The sequence below is a fragment of the Pyxicephalus adspersus genome, chromosome 2 (genome assembly GCF_032062135.1).
Source record: "Pyxicephalus adspersus chromosome 2, UCB_Pads_2.0, whole genome shotgun sequence".
NCBI classification, from domain to species: Eukaryota; Metazoa; Chordata; class Amphibia; order Anura; family Pyxicephalidae; genus Pyxicephalus; species Pyxicephalus adspersus.
The window spans coordinates 78,610,406-78,632,130 of NC_092859.1; the positions used below are offsets into that span (position 1 = coordinate 78,610,406).

Below are 21,725 nucleotides of genomic sequence, written 5' to 3' on the forward strand. Positions count from 1 at the left end.
CTTGCAGTGGAACACCAATTGTGTAACCAGTATCATTTTCCTATTTAATGTCTTTAGGATGTTGAGAAAAAAAGAAATAGAAAAAAACTATTTGGCTATACATATACTTTAGCTAGAAAAGTCCCTAATTTGTGAAGTTTGTGAATCTCTTTTTGCATAATGATTGTATTGCTACATACTATATGCTATACATCTTTAAATTTTAAGATCACCCTCCAGAGCTAACCTGGAGCCTACATTCCCACCAACCCTCTGCATGTAGTATCATAGAACCCAATACAATTTCTCTGATGGAACAGAAGTAGGGAAGTCAGTCTCATGATAGAAAAGGTAAACCAAAATTCATAATAGTAGGTTCATCGTGTTGATTCTGTTTTTTGGGTCTTTAGGTCTTTCACATTCAAGTGAAAATTAGCTCTCTGTTTCAAATTTAGGAAATTCAAATTTTTTTCAACAGCCTTCCTAGTTGTGTAGCAACAGGCACCTGTGTATGAAGCATAGATAACTTAAACCGGCATATGATAACTTAACGTTGTTTATTAACCTCACTGATTCTTGGTTTTCTACAGCACAAGTACTGACTTTCCAAGTGTGCTCTACGCAAGAATCATCTATTAACCTATCTGAGTTATTGCCAAGTTTGAATCTTTACAAAACAGCATTACAAGTGTGCAGAGAGGCCTCATTTCGAGAATATGACTTGGAAGCAGAATTGCTTTTCCTGAAAGGTATACATTTTTTTTTTTTATTTGGCTACAACCAATAACATGTATTTATCAATCACACATCAATTATACAATATAACTCTTGGTATATAGCTATATTTATTGTTTAATTGCCATGTTAATAAGGAGGAAAGGGACCAATGTGTGTACATTTATGTTGGCATCTAAGATTTTCTTTTCTTCCCCACTAAAGCTACTGAGATGCACGAGGGAATTGGAATCAATGTTATAAGCAATTGAAACACGACTTAAAGCAACTCAGAAACTTTAAGAACGATTGCTCTGTATTTAAATTCTGGCACATTTTACTATGTGTGTATTATATGTGGCATATTGTTATAATAAATGTGATCCATCTTCATTGAATTATTTCTTTATGATACATGATTAGTTATCAAAGTGACATAAGCAACACTTTCAGTTATTTCCAATCAGAAAGTGTAAGTGCTACTTTATAAAAACTAGAAGAACGAAAAGAATGTATTGCCAATATTAGCTAAATGTTAGAAGGGATCAAATCCTTATGAAAATCATGTCAGAATCTGTTTGAAACCTTCCAAGGTGGTGCCAAGGTATTTTTTTATTGTTTTGATAGCATAATAATGTGTGCCCTAAAGTAAAAATACAACCAAAGATTATGTAATCAAATATGATTAAAAATGTATTTGTTTTTTACATCATTTAGGATGTTTTATCACTTTTGATGTTGTAATATAGTATGTTTGATGTTAACTTAATTTTAGGTCAGACAGAACACCTTATGTTTCTTCTTGGAGACCATGGAAATTCTACAGCTATCAAATCATTTTCTGAGGCTATAAATGTGAGCAGTAATTATGATCATAACTTTAGGTAAGAGAAAAATGTGTTTTGTTTGTTAAGTAGCATGAATAGTTTTGGGCTATGATGATAAGTTTATGTTGGTTGTTGTTGTTGCATATATACAAAACCATTTTCTAAGAATCAGGTCTGAGATCTGAAAATTCTTTCTGATAATCATCTTCACTAAATTATATAAAATCTAGCATCACTACTAAACTAATAAGATATTGTTTATATTTCCTAAATTGTTAACTGTAGCTACTTGTTATGCTGTATTTCCCTAATTACAACTTCTCATGCTAGTTATAAATCTCTATACAAACTATTCTCTATATAAACTATTTATTTATATTCTTTATAGTGTGATAAGAAAAGCTTACCTGGAAATAGCTTTATTATATATTCACATGTCCAATCTGGATACAAACAAAGATACTATAACTCTACGAAGCACACAAACACCAGAAACTCCAAAATCAAAAGGAAAGGTAATTCTTATATATTTTTATGAGTAGTACTGATAGCATTTTGTTATAAAGTCAGCTGGGAATTACTAGGTTAGAATAGGCTTGAAAGAAAGAACAGGCAGAATGATTTTAAATGGCAGGATATACCCTACTCACAAAGAATATGGATATATTGTGATACATTTTTAAAGCATAGAAAAGGTGCACTATTCCATAACAGTCTATTGGAATTCTTCACTGTTCTGACTTAAGTAAACTAATATATGATTGGATGCTTTTTGTAAATTTCCCCATATTACTAATAACCAATATTGTTTCCCAATTCCCTTAAGCTGATAAACATGTGTACCTGTACATCGCGTGCCTGAAAAGTATACAGTCCTGCCAGCAGCACAACAAGCCTGGTGACCCATTTTTTGATAAGGTTAAACAACATAGATAGTTCACCTTTTCACCATGATTATTGTCAGTACTTTTGAATGCAGTACCCCTGATTTGGCAAAAGTACCTAAAATGTGTTAAAAGAGTCTGCCATTTTCAAGATTTGAATAGGGAAAGAAGGGAATGATGAAGGTGGTACTAACATTAGCCGGATGTTGATGCATGTTTTCTACCCTTTAAAGAAGCAGGGACTTAACTGTGTGTCATGTTTACATTGTGTTCTTGAAAAACCTAGGTGGTGGTGGTTAATATATCAGCATGTACTCTAAAACTGAAAATGATTTTTAAAAATCCCAGGCTTATCCATATTTTTATATGCACTTATTTATATTTTGGCATGCTACATATTAATCTTTATCTGAACTGTTTAGACAGCTAAAGTGTTGGTGAAAGAAAACAGTGAGAAAGAAATCAGCCGATTGGAGTTCTACAGACTGCTGGCATGGATTGCAGTACGATCTGCCACACAGGTCCTTGTTATTTTTATTATAAATCCTTTTTATCTTCATATTTTACAAATGCCTATATAAAGAAGGGTAATCATTACTGTTAGCATAATATGGTTTGATACATAGTTTATAGGGCTATTTTTTTTAGCTTGAATATGTACTCATTTAAAGTGAAAGGGTATTAATGCAATGATTTTAAATGTTTAATAATAAAAGGGCATTATACAGAAATTACAATATTCTCATAGATAATTTTTTTGTAAACGAGGTTTAAAAAGTATTCATGAATAAATATGTATGTTTTAAGTGGTTATCCAGATAAGATATGGTGGTGTTATTTTAGAGACAGCCATTAAGTGAATCCTGCCAACATAGAACAGTAGGCTGGAGAGCAAAGTTATCTAAATGTTTTGTTTTCTTTGTTTGTACAACTTTGGGAGTCTTTACATGAACAGCTAGTAATGTAATTTGTAGCTTTTTCAATAATGCATATAATTTAGTTTTTAACAGTGAGTAATACAAACATCTACCGCTCATTTAGAATATTTGCTGTTCACAAAATCTGTACACTATTGCTAACGGACCATTAATTACCCTGGGGAAGGCATTTTTTGGTCGAGTTAGATTTTACACTTGTTTTTTTTACTACTTTTTAGGTGGTGAATACAGAAATGACCCCAGATTTTTGCTATCACATCCAGTTTTTTCAATACAGGGTACCCTCCATTTTTGTCAATAAAACATACAAATTTTACATATAATGAAATAATAACTTGAATGTACTGATTTTTTTTAATTTCTTTTGTTTATACAAATCATTTATTGTTACTCTATTACATTTTTCTTTACCGTAAAACATTTGAAAATGTATTCAGGTAAGCGGTTAAGGTAAAAATGTACACTTATAGATTTTCCTGGAGTGTTCAGTGTTATGACAATCCTGCCGGATGCTCCAACAATAGTCAGCCATCATATGTACATCTCATCTACCCTGATACCGTACATCCATGACTTTTAAATCTTGGTGGAATCGTTCACCTTGCTCATCACTGACTGCAGCAAGGTTTTCCAGGAAGTTGGAAAGATAGCTATGCAAAAATTGCACTTTGATGCTCATATTGCAACCAAGCATTTTGTATCCCTTCAAGAGTTTCTGGACAGTTTCTGTTTAATTATTTGCTCATGTGTTTCCAAGAATGTCCTTGACAATGGCTTTGAATAATAACCAAGCATTCTTTTCGACTTCTGACATTGTCCTGATGAAATGTTCATCTTTGATGAGCTGCCGAATCTGTGGCCCATCAAACACACCGGCTTTTATTTTTTCAAATGAAAGGCTAGGAAATGCCAACATGAGGTACTTGAAACAGTCTCCTTCAGTTGGCAAAGCTTTAACGAACTGCTTCATCAGACCCAGTTTCATGTGCAGAGAAGGGAAATTAATATTCTTTCTATCAACAAGTGGCTCATGTAGAATGTTTGGATCAGCTGGTTTTAGGGCAGATCTTGCAGGCCAATTCCTTTCGACCCAATGCTTCTCATGAGCTCTGCTGTCCCACATGCACAGATAACAGGGATACTTGGTGTATCCGCGTTGCTGACCAAGAAGGAAGCATATCATTTAAAGGTCAACACAGATGACCCAATTGTGTTGGTGATATTGCAACAACTCAATGACTTTCTTTATGTCTGCATATTCTTCACAAAGAAAAACTGAATGGCCAATTGGGACTGACCCAAATATATTGCCATTGTGAAGGAGAACAAATTTTAATTTCTGCTTTGAGCTATTGACGAATAATCATCTTTCAGTTTGAGTTATAGATTGCAATTCTCAATTCCTCTATTAAACCAGGTATGTTATGGCAATACACAAAGCCACTGTCAGTTCTAAAGTACTGCAGAAATGCAATTTCTGTGGTTCAAAAGTACGATACCTTTGTTCCTTTTTCAAGTAAGTTTTTCTCACGCAGTCTTGATCCTAGGAGTTCTGAAGCCTCTTTTGATAGTCCCAAATCACGTGCCAAATCACTCAACTCATGCTGATCAACTCCTCTTCATTTTCAAACTTGTTGTCACCTAGTTCATCACCATAATCATGTTCTTTAAGAGAGGGTAGTGTAATGAAAACCGGCACTGGGATTTCATCTGAATGAGCCACTGGGCGTATAGCCGATGGTAGACTAGGATACTGTTACATTTATTTTTCTTGTTATATCCTAAAGTTTTCACTTTAGGATACAAAAGTAACAGTCACTGAAATGATCTTCTGGCTCTCGCCAAACCATAGGTATACCAAATGTCATCTTATCATGTGTTCCCTTTGTCCACATCCCTAAACCCTCAACACACTGTTTGCGCACCTTATGAGGGGCCCAAGACTTGTCAAATATGTCAAATAGGCTTGCTCTACAAATGTACCGATGCTTGTCCTTTGACTGGGAATGGTGAAACTGCCAGAGATATAACAAAATGAATATAACAAAATGAATCAGGGTTGTTTAGGCACTTACGACGTAAGACATGATCTGAAAGAAAGGAAATACGTGTGTAAGTAGAAAAATAAATTTTGCCTATTCACTACGTAGAGCAGTGTACAACCTCTAACCACACTGTCTTGCAAGTAAATAAATAGCCTATACAAATCCACGCTACAGTAATCGCATTAATGTAGAATGTAGAGTAAAAAACCTGACGTGATAGAAGAAAACTAACTGCACTTTCAGGATCAGCATACCTATTTTAGTTTAAAGAGGCTTAAAAATTGAAGTCAACAAAAAATTGGTTGAAAATTGTTCCCCAGTGTTATATCATACCTCTTGCCTGGTATATATATATTTTTTTTACTGCATATAGTATTTTGTTGCATATAAACACAATAAATCTCTTTATTTTAAAAAATAAACTGAATTTATATTGCTGATTAATGTTCATAAACTAAATTGAATGAACATCAAATTTGTGGCTTTTTCAAACTCAAATATTAGGATATTTGATATCACATTATTCTAATTTTTAAAAAGGGTGTCAGGGAACCAGAACTACTCTCTTTACAACTTTAGTCATACTCCACATCTATTTTGCATGCAGACACCTTTGTGTACCACTTATCACGATGAACATAGGGCAAATGTATTTTCCTATATTTAAGCAGTGCTGGTCCTGATTTCTGGATAATGTACCAACAAAATAGACTTTGAAATAGAGATCACAACAACAAAAACTCTATTATACCAGGGGCTGAGCTGTATTTCAAATCAAATACTGTACCGAAAGGAATGCTGTTCTAAAAAGGAACATACATGGTGCCCCGTAAATGAATACCCAAACTAATTTCTGCTTCTGTATTAGAGATTCTTGAACAAATGCTTAAAGATGATATTTTGTCCCTTCTCACCTATCTCCCTTCCTTTTTTTCCTTTCTCCAGGAATTCAGTTTAAAAGAGAGAGTCCAAAAGCAGTCAATTTGGGCTTAAAAAATGCTTAATAATTGTGACGTATAATTCTTAGTGCCATTGGTGTCATTATTGCACCCTTTCTTCAAATATAATATAACAATTTTCTGCATGCATTTAAGAAAAAAAAATAATGACAAACCACTGAAATACATTTGACCCAAAAGCATTTTATTTTGCTTTTTATTTTTTATAAAAATAAAAATGTAAACTACCCTATACATATTATTGTGATCTTTATTTGGGTCCTATAAAAGAAAGCCAAGATTGAGCTTCAGTTTTCCAGGCCCTCACCTGCACTCAAATGAAAATTTTTACAGATGATAAAAATATTAGGTTTCTTTGAGTGATGAATTAGTTTTTAAGTTGTGATTCAGTTTATAACACTGAAACTGTCAGGGCCAAATCAATGACATCAGTTTTATCATGCTAGGAAAGGTTAACATTTTATGAATAGTACAAAACCTTTTTCAATATGTATATTCAGTAAATAAAGACATTTGGTTCTTCATGCTTTCACTGTAAAATGTTTATTATATGAATGGTCAGATAAATACACGTGAAAAGACAGTCAGGTTTAAAAAAAAAAGCAGAGCAGAGTTAGACAGGACATTCTCCCGGGAGCTGGCAAGAAAGACTGTCTGATGTGAAGACATCTGCTCAATTCTGAGCCATGGTTCTATACTATTTTTATGTGCTTTTATGTTTTGAAAATACTCCTGTAAGTAGAAACACAGGTTCTTTTCTCATGCATACATCCAGTGCATTACATGTTTTTATTTCCCAAATCCTTAAAACCATTTAAGTAGTGATATGCAACTTGTAAATTATTTTTGCTGTTTTTTATTTTTTTTATTAGAGAGGGACATCTTTGAGGTATTACTCTTCTGGCTGTATAAGTAGCATCTGTTTCTAGGCAGGGTCTCCTGGAAATTTTATGATCAGAACAGATTTTATGGGCTGGCATAATATCCTATAATCAGATTTGTGAACATTACAGGGTGAAATCTGTTTTGCTTTTCACTGTGTCTAGAAGTTATTTAGTGCTGTAGTATGCTAGGAAAGGGAGCATTTGTCACCAAAAAGATTTTCTTCTGCAATGTATTCTGTCTAACCTGATAGATAGCAGAAGAAAATAGCCATTTCTTCTCTTGTGCAGTACTGCGTGGACTCTAATGCTGTCCTTGCCTCACCTTCAGTTTAGAAAAAACAATAATGCCTAATAAGGATGCTTTTTAAACTTAGAGTTTTATAAACCAACCTTTCTGTAAAATGTCAGAATATTAAATGTTGTACAATCAAGTAAAACTAAGAAAAAAATACTGTTTACAGTTGAAAGACTTGTTAAAATTATCCCCAAGTCTAGCCATTGCAAAAGGTAAGTGAAATGGAATACAGAAAAAAATCTAGGTCAAATACAGTTAAATCACTGGAGTTAAAACTCAGTTGGAGGGGGGCCTAGGCATGCCTGACTTCCATTTGTACATGTGGCAGCTCACCTGGTTTGAGTTATTGGCCTGATTTAATAAAACTCTCCAAGACTGGAGAAGATACACTTTCATCAGTGAACCTGAGTGATCCAGAAAACCTGGAATTGATCTGGTCCAGGATTGAAAACATTTGCCAAAAAATTGCAAATTACTTTTAGGAATTCCATTCCAGGTTTGCTGGATCATCCATGTTCATTGATGAAAGTGTATCTTCTCCAGCCTTGGAGAGCTTTAATAAATTAGCCCATTGACTGGTGCAGACATGCTGCATCTAAACCTTGGGTCTCTATCAAACAGCAGAATTGTCTTATGACCCTGTCGGCACTGCCTTGGCTACTTCTCGGCTTAGGCTGGCAAAACCTGTCTGCACCCTACTACTATAGGACCCATGTGGCGTATCTGTGACAGGTTTTTCCCCACTCCAATATATCAGCTTCTTCATCACCACTTTACCACTCCCACCTTGGACAATCCCCTCTTAACTCGGGGGAATTGAAGACTCCGGTTTCTACGTATATTTAGACCACAAATATTTATAGTAGCTCACTTTCTCCACCATACCCAGTGGCATTCTATAGAAGATCTAACCTCTACTGCTTTTCCTCTGGTTCCTGGACTTCTGGAGGGCTAGACAACTGTCTCGCTTTCTTTCTCTTTGAAGCTCTGTGTGATGGACAGGGCTATTCTAAGCATGCCTTGTTAGCCATATATTTTGCTCCTAATACCCCACCAGTGGAATATACTCCCTTCCTTCTCGCTTATTAGGGGACAGAATTAGGAGCGGCCTCCTTCCAATTTTAGAGTCAGCAGATATACAGTTAGCCCATAGCTCCTCAGTATGTACCAGGTTACAGGAGCTAAACTACAAACTCCTATCCAGTTGATATAGCTCGCCGAAACAGCTACATACCTTCCCCACGGAGATTTCTTCCCTATGTTGTCAGTCAGCAGAGGAAACCTTGTTGCACATCTTTTGGTCCTGCCTTGTTATGAAACCATTCTGGACAGGAGTATGGAGGGTCCTTAGGAATTTCATTGATTAGGCGATCAAGAATGAATGGGAGCGCAGAGCTTCCCAGGATACTTATGTCAAGTATGCCCGGGAGTCTCTTGGCTCCTCTTTTTGTGCATGCCCGAGATGCTCTCGGAGCCCTTTCTTCAATGCTGATCTCACGCATTTGTTTTCGGTTTACTTCTGCATTAAGTGATTCATATGGCAAGATACAGTGAAAAGGCATTTTATATTAAAAAGTTTAAATGCACATTGTATGCTTATGCTGCTATTTTTTTTATTTGTAATCAAGTTAATGCATGATACTCTACAAAGTGTGCATTTGTGCAGCACATACGCATACAATCAACAATGCATTGCAGTGTCTTGTGCTTAGGGATAATTGAGCATTGTCATTGACAAATCCTGGCCACCTGGTGTTTCTGCATAACATAAAAAAGTACTTATTCCTTAATATAACAAAATCATATAAGAACTGTTATTAGTATAAGTCATTTGAAATTTGCTCTTTGCTAATATTGCAGGTTAAACAAATATTTTTTTTAATTAACAAATATTTTAGTTTAACTGCACACACTTTCTGCAAATGCTATGGTTACATTGAATTTGGCAATTAAGCAAAGGGAATATGATAAGACAACCACAGCATGTTTTCAATAAAAAAAGACAGCTGAGGTGTCTCTACTTAAACTGTTTTAAACTGATTGTACGATGAGGAATAAGGCTAAATTATAAAAAAAAAAAAAACTATGGCTAACTAGAGACAGGAGGTACAGTCCCTGTCAGGAAAAAGATATTACCTTTCTTATACAGTGCTAGCAAATTGCTCTAGGCAGGAAACTTCAGAAGCACTGAGAAATCTTTGCTTCCCCAGAAAGAACATTAACAAACAGAAAATTACCTGTCTATCAGAATGTCTTGCTATGAACGTCCTCTTTAAAGTCATTACCTCTTTAAATTTTTATAGTAAACTTAGCTTAGTTTTAGCAACAATGGGTTCGTTACTTTGACACATCTTAAATCTTTTTAAAGGTGGGTGAAGCCATGCTGGCATATAAGCAGCTGATTGGAGAAAGCTATGTTGCTGTGCAGACTATTGATCCTAAATTTCATCAGGACATTCCAACCTTTGCTTGTATAGATCTACTAGCAAATTACAAGGAAGACTTACCAGGTATGTATAGATATTTGGGAATGTTTATTGAATGTATGCAGTACAGCAAATTTAGCAACAAATCCATTTTCAGTTTAGACTAAATGTACTATTGCACAATAAACAATTGGCCTGATATATTAATGCTCTCCAAAGGATTACTTAAAAATGATTTGCTATTAGTTGGCAAATGTTTTCAATCAATTCCAGATTTGCTGGATCACCAAGTTCTCCCATACTAGTCTATCATCACCAGTCAGGGAGAGCTTTAATAAATTGGGCCCAATATGCATAAAAAGGATATGTGAATGCATATGTAGAATTGTATATTTACCTGTATGAAAATGCACAATGAAAAAAGATCACAATAAAATAACAGTTGTAAATTGCTGCTTAAGGCCCGTCACATCCACAGGTATTTTTCTGTACTTGTTGCTTTTTTAAGGGATACCACAAAAGCACAAAATATGGGGAAATATCTATGTATTGTAGTGATCAAGAATATGTTGTTGTTGTTTTTTTGTCCAGACATACACTTTAGGCAGCCTTTGTAGATATGACTAAGCTTCAGGCTTAACAACATAGACTTGTGTGGTGCTTCAAATTCCTCTTGATTTTTAAAAAGATAAAAAATGATAAAAATCAGATCAAAAACCCAGATGAGAATTTCTTGACTGCACAAACTCAATTGTGCTGACTGCAGGCTCCCACAAAATGTGCTTGCTGAAAACAAAAAGCTCCTTAAAATTATAATATACTATTGCAGTAGAATGTATAATATACTATTGCAGTTGAATGTGGAAAAGGAACCACAAGAAAAAACATGCAATTGCCAATAAAAGGTATCATTTAAATCTATTATTGCTTGCACAAAATACATTAAGGTTCTATTCACAAACCACTTTCAGGGCCACACACTGATTGCTTGGTGGATGATAGAAAGATGTGATTGAATTATGTAGTGGCTAAACGAATGAAAGCCACCATCACTGTCCAAATGAGCCCCTTTAAAACACACCTGAAAACAGTGAAGAGAAAAAATCAGAACCTATTCTTGGCACACGTTTATCATCAGGATTCTTTCATTTAACAAGAATAACACAGGTACCAGTATGTAGCACACAGCTGTAAAGCCTCTCATGTGCACTTAGCCTGAAATGCCAGTTGCACTGTGGGGGTTTCATAAATAACCCCTCATGTTGTTATTGGTTTTGCTATATAAAATTTGCAAACCCAGAGCTACACACACCCTGCTGTATTGATCCTGTTGTTTCCAGATGTGAAAAGTTATATTTTCTTTTCAGTTTTGTACAATAAATAAACACTGTAGATTAATTTACAATATTATTAAATATTGTAAAAGAAATGTTTTAAGGGAACATGAGAAAACTGAAATTTGAGAGCTGCTGATGATGACGTTTGTTTAAAAGTGATCTGCAGGAAAACATGAAATTAAATACACAAATTAAAATATTGCAAACAGTGTAAATAGATGAATTTGACTTGTATCAGTCTCCTGCTCTCCGCTATACAACAGAGCTTGAACTGGTAGAAGAAGCACAAGCTTATTGGCTAATAAATTCTATGCTGATAAGAAGATAGAGAAGAGTGATAGAGAAAGTGTGTTGCTTCTCTTTAGACTGTCCACTCACAGGCTGGAGGAAGGATAAGACTTATGGTATTTAACGGCAGTAATGGAAAAGTAGGTTTCCTTCCCTGCCAGACAGGCCTGTGCAGCATAGTTATGTAAAATCTCAGGACTATATGGAGGCAGGAATGAGAGATATTCCCTGCCGATGAGGGGGACCTTTAAGAAAACATATTTTTTGCACTGTCACCTGTCTCTGGCCTGTACCTGTCTGTATTTGGTACATATGTTTACTTATTTGAAGCTTATTTTGTCAATTAATAGGTTGTCAAGATTATACTAAAAAACAGAAAGAAATTGCTGGAAGTCATGAGACTGAACAGCTTAACCTTTCAATAGGAGAGATGTCTTGGGTTCATATCGTCCGCTATCAGAATCACCTAATGAGGCTGAAGAACATTCTCACCCTAACAGGTATTTTGCTGCTTCATAGTTGGCAATATAATTAAACTGTAACATGACATCCATTCACCTTTGAAGATGCAGAATAATGAATATGGATAATGAAAATGATAAAAAAGTACCAAGGAAATGTATGCAAATGGAGGCAGAATTTTTGAATGCCCCCCTCCAAGTAGAACATATTGAACCACAGACCTCTTGCTGATCAGGCTTAGATGATGCAACAGTACCATTAATGAGATTCTGTTCTAGGTCAGAAAAGACCTTGTGACACTCTATCCCCTATTGCGTAAATAGAATTTCAAGGCCTGTTGTGCACATTTTTCATTAATTCAAGTCCTTGCACCATTTGGAGTTGGTTATTTGCATGTATCAGGAAGGTAGAGTTTCAGACAAATCGTATAAGCTGCAATAAAACCATGCATGGCTATTTAACCTGCTGTGTGTCTTTCTAACAATCCACACCATTGCATGAATAGTCTGTCAATAACACTACCGTTCCATTCCTTAATCTGTCAAATATTCTTAGCATTTGTAAATCCTGTACAAAAAGTTTATGGTAACATTGCAGCTTTGTCAAAACACCCCTTCCTTTTCCAGCCAAACAATACACAATGCAAAGATTTTAGAACACTATATTGCAGATTCTTACTTTTCTCTGTTTTGGATTGAACTGCTAAAGGGGACAGTCTGCCATCATTATAACCTCCTCCATAATGTATGTCAGTGTTGTATTAAGAAAATTAGAAGCCCCGACATATTCCTTAAGTTATTTGAACATATATATTTCTCACTGGGTATGTCTGATATCTTGTCTGAAAGCTCTGTTCATAGTACTGAGTCAGGTAGTAGCATTACCATAATTACAAGAAAGGCTTAAAATATAAAATAAACATAAAGAACACGGCCTATTGTATTAAACATTAGTATATTATTCTAAATTGAGAAACTGTTGAAAATCACTAAATACAACCAATAAACCACTGTGCAGCTAATAGTATAGTATAACACCTACTGATCACTCTTAAATCACTTATACTAATCACTCACCCCTCAATTGCACCATGCTGATTTTACAGCATAGTTTTGCATGTTGGAATAATTTGCTAGGAAGAAAGCCTGGCAGTTAGAAGTATGAAAACCAAGTACCACTTTGTTATAAGAATAAAGTTACCTTCAAAATGGTTTTCTTTTCTAAGAACCTCAAATTCATTAAGCAATATTTTACAAATAAGGAATGTACTCACAAAACAAACATAGGGAAATAATGGATTTTTGACATAACTGTTCAATAAATGAGTGTTGGTATACCTGAATGAAGTAAATTCCAATTGTTTCATAAACAGCTAACATTTTTATTGTACTGCAAATTGTACTGTAAATTAATATTAAAATAATTTTTTTGCAGGTTTTTCAGATAATAATGACAGGAAAATGTCTGCTAGTAACACATTGTACACATCGGTTTTTGGTAACTGGATTACAGTACGCTATGCAGGGATGCACCTGTTCCTCAAAAAGTATCTTTATTCCTACTCCACCTGCTGTGTCATTGACTTCCCTGCAGAACTTCTATGGGGACTGGAACACAAGTCAACAGTATTTCACATTCCACCTAAGGTAAAGGAAATCACAACACCACACTGAACTCTATTTCTGATCTTAATAAAATAAAACATTAATTGTGCCAAAAGGAGGGTTGGACTTCTGAGCATTAAAGGGAACACTGACTAAAAACTTTTACCCTTATAGTATGTAGTAAGTATAGACATGAAACTCATATATTTTTACATAGCTAGTGAGGTCCAAAAAAATACATAAGCCAATCAAGTTCAACCAGTAGGGAAATAAACATATCCCAGATAAAAGCTTATATAGGTGATCCAGAGGAAGGAAAAAAAAAACAAAAAAACCTTATAAAGCCTGGCTTAGTTTGCTCAAGCATGGGAAAAAAAACCTTCCTTATCTCGTGAGGCAATCAGCTTTTCAAATATATAGAGTAGTTTTTGAGGGCAAATAATGTAAAAAGTGATAGCATGGAATCAAGAAAATCCAAAGTTCTCAAACAATTTTACACTCTTTTTATGAGGAAAATATTTTAGCCAATGATTCAACATCTGATTGGTTGTTTTACATAACTTAGTATTGCTTTGCCAAATAGCAAACTTAACTGCATAACCTTGCATGATAAAATCTAGGCACTGAGATGATGTAAATGATACATATAAGTTTAAAATGTCAGTGTAATAATTTAAATAAAAATAGATTTGTACCTTTTTTATTTATTTTCTAACTTAGAATTGCAAAAATTACTGTAGGGATAAACAGAATTAGTTTTTTAAAAAACTATAGCAACCATTCCTCTTAATGATTCAACTAAATGTCATCGCTCTCCTAATAAATCAGTGTTTTTTAAAATTATTACTGTGTTTACATAAATCTTGGAATTTATTTTCCTAGAGAAAATGTTGTTACCTTAGAAACTACCAAGTAATTAAGCTTTTTTTCCACTTGCTGTGTGCTCGCAAAACATCATTTTGTGTTTAAAGCAATTAAATGACATGTGAATGCTAACTAAAATATACACACTGTCTTCTGCTCAGAGAGTTGCAATTTCCTAAATGCCAGCAATGACCTTACCATCTGTTTCCTTAAATGGGGGTGCCAGCTGAATCAGTGGGAAGCCTTTACATTTATAGTCTTGCAGATCTGACTTTCTTTATGCGGCACATAAAGCTCATGTTTATAACAGATGAAATCGACCCTCGTCTGCTATACGGCTTCATATTATCAGTTAATATATGTTGCTGATGGAGAAATTACACACAGGGTCATAAGAAAAGACCTGCAGCTTGGCTCAGTTTGAATGCAGGTTATCCAGCTTTCGTACTATCTTGGCAGTCAGAGCGTTTTCCTATTGACCTCCTTAAATAGCTGGCTTAAATCGAACTAATTATGTGATGGGAATAAACAAAAGAGTTTTTATACTGTACAACTTGCTTGGCTGCTTGTAGTTTAGATAATCAGCCTATTCTAACCTTATCACTGGACTGCTCTTCACAATTTACCCAGCATGCTGTCAGTGGGAATAAAAGCATTAGATGTATTGACTATATGTCATATAGGCTTGTTGCTGCCATATCTGCATTAACATGTTGTCATTACAGCTTTTCCTGACCACTTGTGATCTCCTGCAAAGCCTCAGTAGATTACAGTGATAATGAATAACCACCTTTATATCTCTGAATATTAATCTACCACAAAATATCAGTGCCTTACAAGTGCAAATATGCAGATGCATCCAATACAAACTCAGTAGAGGAGTTTATTTATGTCTTTGCTCATCATTTCTAACAGATAGATAACTTTGGCCCCATTCATACTAATGGTAAACTGCTGTGTTGTACTGCATGCTCAACTGTGCTCCCAACAAGTCTCATTCAGTATAGAACCAGTTGGGCACCACTTTGTTCAAGCCTTTTTACACAGTTGTATTTGTGGTGGGCTGTGGCACAGTTCCTGGCAGCGACATGTTGTTTCTGGCTGTGCAGTTGCTTTTGCTTTCTTCATTCATGTTTCTTTATGCCTGGAGGCACTTAGTACGTTCTTTGCTCCTGGCATCTTGACCAACTGGCAGAAGACAGTGAGAAAGCCCAGTTTGTGCTGCTGAGGGGTATTAAAGCAAACTTTCAAGGACAAACAGATGTGCTTTAAAACTCAGTCCATTTTTGAAACCCTGAAAATACCACTCCCATATGAAGGTGTCCACCCTTCTGCACTTTTTGATGAAATGTCCCCTCTCTTCTGCTCTTGGAAGGGTTATGAGCTGTGGGCCAAGGGTAGAGCAATAATTCTTCCCTAGGGTGCATGTCCATGCCACCTCATAGGCTGTATGAGGCTGGTCACAGACTTAACTTTCCCTGCAATTTTATCAAGAAGCGGGTCTGTGGGGGACAACACATTAGAGGAAGTGAATATTGCAGCCCGGGTTTGTTTTATTTTTACACTAGATGGACCAGTGGGTTTCCATTTTTTTTTTTTTTGTCCAAAGATGAAATTGGGCTATAAGGCAACCTACAAAAAATTTGTACTTAGGAGAATATATAGATCACCATTGTTGTCCTCCTTTTCAAAAAATGCTATTTGCCTGGCTATCATTCTGATCTAATACTTTTGTTACTTTCCGAGTCAGAATCCCAAACAAATGCAGATCAACATTTGATAGAATATACACTGCTTCCAATAGAACATTTTGTTTTTTGCCTCCATAACCATATGTTACAGTTGATAGAAAAATGAGATTGATGTTATACAAAGAAGCTTTATCATTCACATTTACTTATGTCAGTCTTAACTCTGAACATGTTCATGGCATCATCAATAGTGGCAGCTCTATGTTGTCTCAAGTCTGGTTAGATTAGAAGCCCCTTCAAAGAGTTATATAGCTGTCCTATCACATATTCCACTTAGAGGGCAATGGCAGATAAAGAATTTTCATAAACAACTAATAATGTAAATATATCAGCAGATACTGTGCAAGCCTTTGAACATTTAATAAACTTGCCTCTTTTGTAGAACATGTTCCAGCATCACAAGTGTAATGCATATAATCATAATATCAGACTTCAGCCAAAAGAACATTAAACATCTCTGACATTTCCAAGCAGTATCATATTAAAATGTTGTATAGGCCTATTTGTTCGTTTTGCTTTTTCATATATTATCGTTCTGTTTTCCTTAGATCACTGACTGTGGTAAACTGACAGGTGCAGGCATAATCATGTATTATCCTGACTGTTGCAGATAGCTAACAAGCATACAATCTTTTGATTATTTTGTTTCATTATAAAAACAAAGCTTTGCTGCTTTTAAACATGTCACAATGAATTCAGTCAAACTCCCCCTGTAATGTAATGCCTAAGTATGGTTTGTGTAAAGATGAAAGGGTCATTATGCAAGCCTCCTTTATTGTGATCAGATAGGGCAGATTCTCAATTGAAATTCATAAAGGCCTTTATTGAAAATCTCACAAACAAATATGTTGATTTTATGAAATAATTAAGCTTCTGTAAATGTTAAGTGCTGGCTGTGCTGTGCTTCCTCAGAGTTATTGATTTCATTTTTTCCTTGGTTTTTAAATAAACTACTTTGATTGGATTTGAGGGCCATGGTGATTTCATTTTGCAAAATATTTTAAAGAATGGGTAATAAAGCTTATTGGTTCTCACATGGCCATATTGCAAAGTTAAACATCTTTGAGTTCTGTCCTGTTGAGTTGTGCTTTTGCTCCTGTGTGCTGATTTATAAAGCATCAATTTGGTCAAATGTGGCTTTAAAAAAGGCATAAATAAAAAAGATTTTTCCATCATGACAGTTTAAGGAGTTGACTTGCCAACCAAATTACCAAGATTGATGAATGAAAACCTGTAGGGTGAACTAGAAAACCAAGTCAGATTGTTCGAGGCTTTTCAACACACAGGGCTAATTTCTTGGAGACACAATACATATATGCATTTCATTTTAATGTTATGGCTGTTCAGTGTTTAGGAAAACTGTTCATATTTACAGAACATGTAAGAAATACTTGCTTATGTGACATAAGCAAGTAATAGCAAATAATCAATTTGCTATGCAATTTATGTCCAACTGATTTACGAGTAAAAGGGATTTTTGAATTACTTAAAAGTACTTGGAGAGGTGATTTAGACTATTTTTTGTTACAAACGTAGGAAGTCGTCGGTAGGAAGGATATATGAGTTTTAACACTTCAAACAAAAAGGCTAATCAGAAATTGTTGGTGAGCACTCATTTTTACCCAATGCATGTTAACAGAAGCAGCTTGAACTTTTTGTATGTGGGGATATATTAAAAAAACCAAAACAATATTGTTCTGACAAAGCTTTTAGGCACCAGAATACAACATAGCCACTTGGACACACTTCACCATGAAAAGCATAAGTAATGCAGTGCTTCCTATGTAGTGAAAAAATATATTGAAAGTTAGGAGTGAGGAGGATTACATGGTCAGGAATCTAGATTAAGATTTGTGCTGCTTAGATAAGTACAAGGACACTATTTGTCATTGGAATTTGGATGTTTGTGGCTGGTTGACTAAGTGGAGATCAGTAATCCTGGTATGTGTTATTTGTTGAGTTTTATACCTCCTAATAGTCAATTAGATAAAAAACACTGAATGGACAGGTGGAACATACTCACTGACGTCTTGCCTTTGTATGGAATGATTACAAGCTAGAGGAAGAGATTTGATGCTGTTGTGGAGGCAGCATTTGGAATCCTTGAAGGCTAAAAGCAGGTTAAAGATTGTGGATCTGATAAAAGATAACAAAAATATACCTTTTATAGTATAAAAGATTTACCTGTGAATTATGTATCAATACTCATTGTGATGATATTCAATGAGCTCTAAATGGTTGATTGTTTTTAATTATGTTTTTATAAAGTTGTCTATTGAATAGCATTTTAGGTATAGCTGAAAAGTTTTTGTGAATTGCATTAGGAGTACCATTAAAATCCCAATATGCCCATAGGGTTTGTTTTGGAAAAAATGTAAATTACAATTTGGGGTAAGGTGAGTCAAACAATTCCCACCTGCCAACTTTAAAATTTTAATAAGGCAATGAAGAGAACAATACTTATTTTACTTATTATTATCCACATAAAAATATATGACCGGACTTTGGGATTGGACCTATGTTTTGGTGTAGTTTGATTTTCTGGATTTGAGCCTCATAAAGATTTGTTGACCATATTTACACTATATTGTGTCCATGGTTGGATGAATGTTGAGGTATCCTTAATTTTGAGCTGATTTTTACAAACAGATCCATTTTTTATGGTGGTGGTGCCAATTAAGTTTCTGCTTTTTGTATTAGTAAACAATTTTGATACTTTGATATAATTGTTCGTTGCAGAGCATATATCTCCATTTTTCTTCTTTCTTGATGAAACTGTATGATCTATCTTTGCTTGTAAGGCTTTATACAGCATCACAGAATTTAATGTAAAACATTACAATTGAATGATATTTGTAGCAGTCTGTTGTACATTCAACAACGGGGAAATAAGTTTTCATTTAATCTTCAAAACTGTACTCATTGGCCAGTATTAAGGGGAAGTGTGGATAAAAAAACATTCTAATATGTCAAATGCTAAGTTCATTATATACACATATAAAGAATTGTCAAATGTATATGATGTACAATGGAAAAAAGGAAAAAAACATTTGTATCCAATTGTTACACACTAACAGCTGCAGTGATGTGATGCCCCAGACTAGTGTTTTATCTTCCTCTGTTACATTGTGTTTGAGTCCCTGCTAGGGTGTCACTTCCTATTGTTTGTTGGTGGCCAGTTTTTGTTCTGAATAATCCAGAAGATCCTGAGATTTAGAGGTACAGGTGGAAACAGGCCAATGTGGGTGCAATTGCAGAGGTAAAAAAGCTTTCCTGTGACAAGGAAACAGCACTGGATGGTGGACTAAGGTGCATGTTACTTTGCAAAGAAAAACCCATTAAATCATGTGGGCTGGGTAAATGGGTGGCTATGTGCAAATATTGAATTTTGCCTTGAAAATAACTTTAACCTCCTTGCTTTTTCACATGATGGTTCTGGATACACATATAAGATTTCCTATTGTTGTGAACTACTGCCAATTAGATGCCTATACTTTGTGTATATGTGTAGTTTGGCCCTAATTACCACTGTTTTTGTTTTTGTTTAGGAAAATTCAGAAAGCAAAGAAACCCATCAGTGAGTGGAATCTTCTTCCAGCATATCATCAGATAGCAAAACAGAAAGTGAACATATAACAACTAATGCCTCAGACAAGGAGCTTTGTATGCAGTGGTATTCTCCGCCTTTAGAGAGGCCAGGACATATGAATATGAATCCCATGGTAAAATTATACATTTTACATAGTGTTATAGTGATATTTGTGATACACACATACACAATTGCTCAGTTTTTTAGCAGTACAGAGGCAATACCGTCTGATGGAGACCCAAAGGCAGAACATGATAAGGCTGTGTGGCGTTTTATGGTGAACCTCTTTATAAAGCTTTTCCCTAGACTACCAACCACTCCCAAATAGGAGCATGCCCACTATATACATTTTTAATTGAAAGTTGATGCGTGTGTGTTTTATTCACTTGAAACATTGTCTCTCACTGAATTACACAGAACTAACATTAAAACATGAGAGTACAATAGAAACAAGCTGAGAAGTCCTAGAAAACTTTTTGACCATGTAGTTGATTGAAAAAAAGATCTAATCTTCTAATGATGATTCAGTTAAAAGACATTCAACATTTGATTCTTCTTCAAACTAATTCCCAGCTGTTGCACCTTTATGTGTGGACCTATAACAGTTGGAAATACTTCCACCTGGACTACAGAAATATAAATCAGCATACTATCATTTCTTGTTACTCTATAATACTAAAACCCATTTGTTGTCCAAACTTTAACTCAACTTTGCAAATAAAAATATAAAAATGAAAATACTCTACTACAGTTATAACGTCTCTTCGAATTGCCTCATTAACATTTTGGCACTACAAGCTATAACTTACAGAGATGACAATAATTTCACATATTTATGTATTTTTACACAGATACTCAATGCGGCACACACATACAGCAGAATTATATAAATGTATATTTAGTGATATATACCTTTATTTGTATATTTCAGGTGTTGTTAATGTATGCTTACAACAAGCAGAGCATAAATATTAGAGACCTCAGAAAGTGTGAGCCAACTGAGCTGCGGTGTGGCTGCATTAGGATTCCCTTGCTACAGTAAGTGTCATATCAGAATGTGGGCATATCTAATCTGTGACAAGATTGAAGGGTAACACTGGGAAACAAATACAATCACCTGTGATTTCCTGTATAGGAAACATTTCTACTGTCCTTGATTATTATGATGTGCTTATTATGATGATGTGCAAAGATATGTCTTTCTGTTGGAGAGAAAAAAGAACTGTCATTGTCATTACCTTTCATTCATGACTTTTTTCTACTTTAATAATACCTACTGTATATAATTTTGAAAGACCCTTTCATTGAGACTTTTAATACTGTTATATATACCTCTTTGGACATGCCTTTTAAACCATATCATTGCTGAATATTGGCTGTTCTTTTGCAAGAAATCCTGCTTTTTGTTAGCACATGTATATTGATTGCACAGATCAGCCTTTCTTGACTTTTTTTTTTTTTACATTGCTAGTGCAGGGTATTGTGATCCCCTACATTGGAGACCAGTTGAAATGAGTGGTTATTTATTTTGGTGGTTAGTAAGCGAGGTCAGAGAAATAGGACCCCCCTTCATTGGTGGTAAGTGAGAGAAGGTCTCCCTGACATTGGTGGTCAATGGAAAGAATGTTTAAAGAAACACCACTAAAAGACATCAGAGTAGAGGCTCCACTTGTCCTGTACCTCTGGATCTGCATTTGTTGGTGCTGGAATGGAGCAGATTCTATCAGGAGAGATGTCATTTTTCCTTGATTATATATTTTTTTTTTTTTAGTGCTTCAGTTTTTATAAGTAGCATCCCCTCCCAGTGCTCTAAAACAAAAGCGTATGCAGCTTTCATCTGATATTGTAAAACATTGATCAATGTACATCTTGTTATTTG

At 34.9% G+C, this 21,725-nt stretch overlaps 1 protein-coding gene across 1 annotated transcript in view; it reads left to right on the plus strand.

Moving 5' to 3' along the window:
* The window catches only part of CFAP54 (cilia and flagella associated protein 54), a 176,825-nt gene that overhangs the window by 152,222 nt on the left and 2,878 nt on the right, over positions 1 to 21,725 (plus strand). The window contains exons 58-67 of the mRNA XM_072399011.1: positions 570 to 728; positions 1,469 to 1,577; positions 1,909 to 2,035; positions 2,827 to 2,925; positions 9,894 to 10,035; positions 11,927 to 12,076; positions 13,473 to 13,684; positions 16,806 to 16,818; positions 19,840 to 19,979; positions 20,778 to 20,884. Coding sequence (XP_072255112.1) covers positions 570 to 728; positions 1,469 to 1,577; positions 1,909 to 2,035; positions 2,827 to 2,925; positions 9,894 to 10,035; positions 11,927 to 12,076; positions 13,473 to 13,684; positions 16,806 to 16,818; positions 19,840 to 19,979; positions 20,778 to 20,884 — 1,258 coding nt within the window. The remainder of the gene's footprint in view (positions 1 to 569; positions 729 to 1,468; positions 1,578 to 1,908; positions 2,036 to 2,826; positions 2,926 to 9,893; positions 10,036 to 11,926; positions 12,077 to 13,472; positions 13,685 to 16,805; positions 16,819 to 19,839; positions 19,980 to 20,777; positions 20,885 to 21,725) is intronic.